This window comes from Lupinus angustifolius, chromosome LG01, assembly GCF_001865875.1.
Source record: "Lupinus angustifolius cultivar Tanjil chromosome LG01, LupAngTanjil_v1.0, whole genome shotgun sequence".
Taxonomy (NCBI): domain Eukaryota; kingdom Viridiplantae; phylum Streptophyta; class Magnoliopsida; order Fabales; family Fabaceae; genus Lupinus; species Lupinus angustifolius.
The window spans coordinates 15,005,191-15,012,216 of NC_032009.1; the positions used below are offsets into that span (position 1 = coordinate 15,005,191).

The 7,026-nt window shown below is 27.0% G+C and overlaps 1 protein-coding gene across 1 annotated transcript; it reads left to right on the top strand.

Annotated features, from left to right (window-relative positions):
• LOC109349946 (CASP-like protein 4B1) lies at positions 1,284–4,512 on the top strand. The gene is made up of 3 exons (XM_019591023.1): positions 1,284–1,632; positions 1,790–1,925; positions 4,131–4,512. Exons 1-3 carry the CDS (start codon positions 1,385–1,387, stop codon positions 4,320–4,322), a joined length of 576 nt encoding a protein of 191 aa, XP_019446568.1. The 5' UTR covers positions 1,284–1,384; the 3' UTR covers positions 4,323–4,512.

The following is a 7,026-nucleotide window of genomic DNA, read 5'->3' on the forward strand; positions in this document are numbered from 1 at the left end:
AACCAGATGGTTCACTTAATTTTTTTAAATAAATAGAACACTATTTTAACGTTTTGTTTTACTTCGGTCCAAAAAAAAGATGGAAAAATGTTATTTCAATATAATTATTAATTATATAAAATTTTGTATTTATATATAACTATATATTTATATATAAATGATAAATCATATATGAATTCAACTGCTCCGACCGGACGATTTAACTGTTTAAACCGGTTTAATCTAATACATTACCTCTTCCGGTTTAATGTCTTACTCGAGTTTTACAACATTGATACTAACCAACATATATTACTCCCTGCTGTCATAATTATAAGACACTTCCAATTAAATTTCATATAACAATAATTGTTTTTAATTTTCTTAATTTTGTAAAAAATATTAAAAATTACAATTTTATCTCATTAATATGGTTTATTAATTGACCGTATCAATAACAAAAAAATTGAGTTTCATTTAATATTGTCCATCAATTAACAGTTTCAATGATAAAAAAAGATAATCAAATGTTCTAAGAAATAAAAATAAAAAAATAATAAATTTTATATGAAAAATATAAAAATATTACAAAAAAAGTATCATCCAAATCTTTGTTGTTTCATATATCAAACAAGAGTATGGTCCTCCCTATCCATAGAGAGATAAATCATTAAAAAACAAAAATGTTAAGTATATCAAAATAACGTTTTTTCATAAAAACACACAAAAATTGAAGTTATCTCTATTCGTCAAATAACAACCTTAAAAAAAGTAAAGCACGCGCCACGTAGTAATATGTATTAGTGTCATAAAAATCTGTACGTGGATGCCGATAAACCAGTTGACCCGGTCCCAAAACTGATAAAGTATCGTAATTATATCGGTCATGTAATCATATTAATTAAAACTGACTAAAACTAGTTATATCAGTCGATTTTCAATTGAACTGTATTGATTATACTGACTAATTTTTATTTAAAATTAATTTTTAATGAAAATAAAAATATATATTCATTTTTTATTGATTTTTAACATTAATATTGATATATTATATATGTATATCTAACGTCATTAATATACAATTTAATTAACAATGTACTAATTCAAGCGTTAAACCACTGTACCAATATTTTACCAATTTGACCACTATTACATATTATTAAGATTTCCCGTCTTTATCCTAAACACTCTACCCGCCAAGTCATCCACGACATGCAATTGAACCTTTTGTGTATTTCACGCGCTCTTTTATTGGCCCAGAACCTTCCTTAACTCTTATAACAAATTACCAACACTACAACCACCTTAAAAAACTGAAGACAGTAAGACACAAACTTTGCGTATCTAATTATCTTTTGTCTTGATTATACCTTCCTTCGCTTCTTCATTCAATCTCATACTAAATATGTCAGCTTCTAAAGAATCGGATACAAAAATAGATGTCCAATCTCTGCCGGAGACATCTGCACCACCGCCGGGAGCTGGTGGCAGTGCCGCCGGGATCTTTCGACGGTTGAAAAAGGATGATTTGGTGAAGAGAGGGTCATTGGGGCTGAGAGGAATTGCTCTGGTTTTCTCTTTGATTTCTTTCATCCTTGTGGCTAGTAACAAGCATGGTGATTGGAAAGAATTCGATAAGTATGAAGAATACAGGTAGCAACACAATTCAGAAAAAAAACTCATTTGTCAATTAAATCATAATTGTGATGTGGGTTTGTGATAATTTTGGTTGAAGGTTAATGTGTTTTTTTCAAAATTTGATTTTGTTCATTGGGGTGTTATTGAATTTGGATTGAAATTTGGATCGTAGGTACTTGCTGGCCGTAGCAATTCTATCTAGTTTATACACTGGAGGCCAAGTTTATCGTCAAGTTCAAGAACTTTCCATTGGAAAGACTTTGCTTCAGCCAAGAACTGCAGCATTGATTGATTTCTTTGGAGATCAGGTTAGGCAATTACATATTTACTCTCTTGTTTTAGGAATTATATTTCATTTCCCATGATTACAATTAACATGTTTATGTGATTATTATAATTCTTAATTATTTGTTCAAATTGTGGACTACATCACGTGATATGTGGCCACAGTATTGCATTGCAGTTGCAGTTACAACTACCGTATCACATTACAATTGTGGTGCGATACTGCGCATTACAACGATGTATATAGCTACATTAGGACACTCGATCTGTATTTTGACCGCATCATGCCCAAAGCAACTATATCTAATTGCACCGATTTCAAAAATATATTTTTAATTACAAAATAATTTATATTGTAGGGATCACAATCCATATTACAACGGCGATAATAACTACAATTTAAAATAAACTGCAATTAATATAAAATAAACTGTAATTGTGAACAAAATCATGACCACAGCCACAATTTAAAACATTTGCCATTAATATAAAATAAACTTCAAATTAAAATGTTGTATTGTATCCTGAAATGATAGTAATTTCTCTAATAATATGTTATATAATGCGTTTCTACACCTGTTATATAATGAATGCGTTTCTACACCTAGCTCTTATGACTGGTTCATTGAACGATGAGAGATCAATGAATGAAATTTAGTGTTAAAATTGAAACAAACTACATTTACGAAGCGGACTGATGTTTTTATCATTATTTTGTTGTTGATGATGAGCTGTGTTCTTAATTGTCTTAATTTTTTGGTCACTGGCGTAGCCGTAAAAGACTGAAATTGTTTTTAAAACGCTGGAAAGGAAACTTGACAGCTAGAGTTCTAATTTTGGAGTTACCCGTACGGAATGAATTAAAGTGCAAATTTAATTTTCAAGAAATTAATGATGGAAAAAGAAGGAAGTAGCACATTCTACTTAGTTCTAAATACCTCTATATTTGCTGTCTTAAAAGTCTCCATACCTCACTGATTTTATAATTTGTCGGAAAAAATATAATTAAATTAAAATTTTAATAATTAAATATTTTAACCAATTATAACAACTATCATATAAAGCCACATAGAAAATGCATATTTAATATTATCCTTTATTTAGAAGAATTGGTGTTTGGTACGAATCTAAACTACACAACAGCTAATAAACTTTTTTTTCCAAATATATTATTTGCTGGAAATTTAACAAAGGTGTGTTGGATAGCCGTTTTGGTGGAATTTCTAGTTCATACGAATAGCTGTCATATAATTTAGCATAGTTGTTTATCTAGTGCTACAGAAAACTAGTGGGTGTTAAATAGTGTGGAATTTGTTGTATTTTATTTTAAATTTGATGTGACCTAAATATAACTTGATAGACTTAAATGCAAATAGTATCTTCTATCTTAAAATATGAATCACTTTATGTGTTATTTACTTTGGTTGAAAAATGTATTTACGTCAAAAAATTAATGATTAAATATTTTTTAACCAATCGCAAATAGTGACTATAAATATGAGACATAAAATATCATTCCTAAATGCGATTTAATGTAGCCGTGTGTGTTAGGATTTAAGTATATGAGGAGAGTCCAACTCAAAAAACTAGTCTATGAAATGATAGAGCCTCATGACTTAAATACCATATTGAGTTTGTTATTCTCCTCAATGTGGGACTCCTAACATTGACGCCCCCTTTAAGGGTCGATGTCCACGACAACTTTCACTCTATCAGCGCTGACCCGATGATAGCTCTCTCTTTTGGCGGCTTCACTCACCAGTCAGTATTCGGTAATGTACCTTAATTCAGCCTATAGGTAGCCCTTTCTGTGACAAAGACACCAATTATTAGGACTTAAGCACATGAGGAGAGTCTAATCCAAAAGACTAGTCTATTAGGTGGGAGAGCCTCATAGTTTAAGTATCACATTAAGTTTGTTATTTTTCTCAATATGAGACTTCTATCATTATGTAATAAGAGTATATAATTATGATTCATTGACAGATCATAACTATAAGATGATTATTAGATTATAGGATCAGCAGTTTGACATATTGGTGTCTGACCAAATTGTTTATTCTAATTTAATAAAAAAAAAACAGATTCTTTACTAGTATTTAGAGCCATATATATATTATTGGCTTATACGTTGCCTTTTGATACATTATGAAAGGTTAGCAAATTGATCTAAGTTTATTTTTATGGGTTAAGAGCTAAAGCTTGATTGACAAAAAATTTGGTTGCAGATTGTGGCATATCTCTTGATATCATCATCATCTTCAGCAATTCCAATAACAAATAAAATGAGAGAAGGAGCAGACAATATTTTCACAGACACTTCAGCAGCAGCCATTAGCCTTTCTATTTTTGCCTTTTTGTGTCTTGCAATATCAGCCCTCATTTCAGGCTTCAAACTATCAACTCAAACTTATATATGAACTTATTTCCCCAATCTTTGTTTCAACATTGCAATTATTTGTAAAAAAAATTGTCCATAAATTTGTGTGAGTAAGTGAGTTTACCCATGTCCTTTTAAATATGTTTGTATGTTACAGTGAGATTTTATCAGATTGTACTGATTTTATTCATATAACTATATAAGATTGCAAATAGTTATAGTTTTTTCTACTTGTTGATGGTGTTGATGCTTTCTCTGCTGATGTTTATAGCATAAAACAAACTGGTCAATGCATACTTCTAGAGTAATTGGATAAAGCAACAATAGAGCCAGATTCTTCTATTTTTTATTTATTTTGTAAAGTTACTGTAATATTTGTGTTTATCAAACGTTATAACTATATTTCTTTCTCTAATTAACCTCAAAAATATAAATATACACAATATCTTAATGTGGAAAAACTTGATTATATAATTAGGAAGACCAAAAATTATAAATGCATTTAAAAATTGATGAGTTAATAAGTTGAATTTTGGCCCTCATTAGTATTACATATCAATAGAATTAGAATTATTGCATTCATTTTTATCACCTAATATTATGAAGTTTAGAAATATTTGCTTCAACTTAATAACTGATTGAATTGAATTATAATTTTTTTTTATTTGGAATTAAACTAAAAAAAATTCATTTATTTGTTCAATAATTTCAATAGTTGATGCAAGTATTATCATTGGTTATAAAAACTCTTTATTTTTTAGCGATCTTGTAGATCTAGATAAATACTTTGAACTATGACATCTATTGGATTATCAAAATTAACAAATATATATGTCACTAGGTATGGAATGACGTACTTATGAGAATTGTAAAGAAAAAATAAATACTATAATTGAACTAATACATACTAATGTTATTATATTTGTGTGTTAGTGATTATGTACAAATACAGTAGTTTATTATAATATTTTAAAATGATATCATTGTCTTGATTATATCTCTTCATCCATACAATTTTTATACACCAATATTTTAATGATCTCTAGGGAATGATAGATGACACATAGAATGATTAAATGATATTTATTGAAAACATTTTAAGATCTGTTTAAATGTGTAATTACTACATATTCCATTTACTATAATTAAAATATGTTTTCAAATTTTCCTAACAACTTTAATACATGATTTTAAAATAGAAACTAAATCATCATAATTAAGAGGAGGGATCCACTTACTATAAGAGTAAGTTTTTTAAACTTACTCCACGTCCTAGTCGTCAATTATAGGGAATTACCAACTTACTTTTAGAGTAAGTGAATCACCACTCCATAATTAGTGCCCCAATTCCTTAATTATAGGAAAGAAAACATTTAGGGATTACCAACTTTTCTTCTAATTAATATTAAAAATAATTATTTTTATGAAATAAATTAAATATCAAGAGATCTCTTTATAAATTATAATATCATAGTTCACTCTATTAATACTAAGATTGAATTTCTGATATTAAAGTTTTTAAAAATAATTAAATGAGAATGTTTTAAAATCTATTTAAATAATTAGTATTAAAAATTGTTATTTTTAAGAAATAAATTCAATGTCTATCATTTCTATGCCAAACATAATAACAAAAGACTTCCTTATTAATTGTAATATGATAACACATTCATTCAATTAATAATAATTAGTATGTTAGTATTTGTTGTGGGTGATAATCAAACCTTAAATCTCCTTCACTCCACTCCTAACAATCAAACCACATTGTAACTCATTTTTTATTGTTTTAAGTTTGCTATGGGTGAGGCTCGAACCCCAACTTCATCCACCTCATTCTTTAAACTCTTTCACCTAAACTATCATATCATCGTACGACCCTCAAACATCATTATTATTGCTCCAAATTTCTTATTTCGTTATTAATGTCCCAAATTCCTTAATTCTAGAAACGTAAGGGAATTATCTACATTTCTTCTAATTAGTACTAAAATTGTTATTTTTATGAAATAAATTCATTGTCTATCATTTTTATGTGAAGAAAAATTTCAACAGATTTTCATATTAATTATAATATCATAGTTTATTCTTTTTATTAGTAATAATATTGGTTTTCTACTATTTATGTTTTAAAAATGATTAAATGATATTAACTGATAATATTTTAAGATCTATTTAAATGTGTAACTACAACATATTTCATTTAATGTATTTAAAATATTTTTCAAAATTTTATAACAACTTTAATACATAATTTTAAAGTAGAAACTAAATCACAATTAATGCACGTTTATAACGAATGATTTACGTTATATTCAATTATAATTTATAATAATTGTTCTTTCTGATAGGTTTTGATTTATGTTGCCAATTGATTCTTTCCATTTTGTAACTAATTCACAAATTTATATTCTATTTCTGTAACTTATACAAAAAATTCAAACTATTCTATTTCTTCATGAGTTTTGAATCATACGTTATATTATTTATGATGTTAAAACAAAATAAAATATAAATGAAATTAATTATTATTGCATAAATTTATTAGTTATAATTCTACAAATTTATATACATAATTAGCATTGCCTAAAATTTAGAAATCATAAATAATTTAAGCAAAATATAAATCAAATAAATTGATTATCACAATCAAAATTTATTAGTTATAATTCTGCAAATTTATGTCCATAATGAGGATTACATAAAATTTGGAAATCATAAATATATTAAAAAATATATATAAAATA

What these genes read in the sequence shown, in the direction of transcription:
- LOC109349946 (XM_019591023.1), top strand. Translation starts at nt 1,385, where the DNA reads ATGTCAGCTTCTAAAGAATCGGATACAAAAATAGATGTCCAATCTCTG. An exon ending in GATAAGTATGAAGAATACAG is followed by an intron (nt 1,633 to 1,789) that starts GTAGCAACACAA and finishes TTTGGATCGTAG; the next exon opens with GTACTTGCTGGCCGTAGCAA. An exon ending in TTGATTTCTTTGGAGATCAG is followed by an intron (nt 1,926 to 4,130) that starts GTTAGGCAATTA and finishes ATTTGGTTGCAG; the next exon opens with ATTGTGGCATATCTCTTGAT.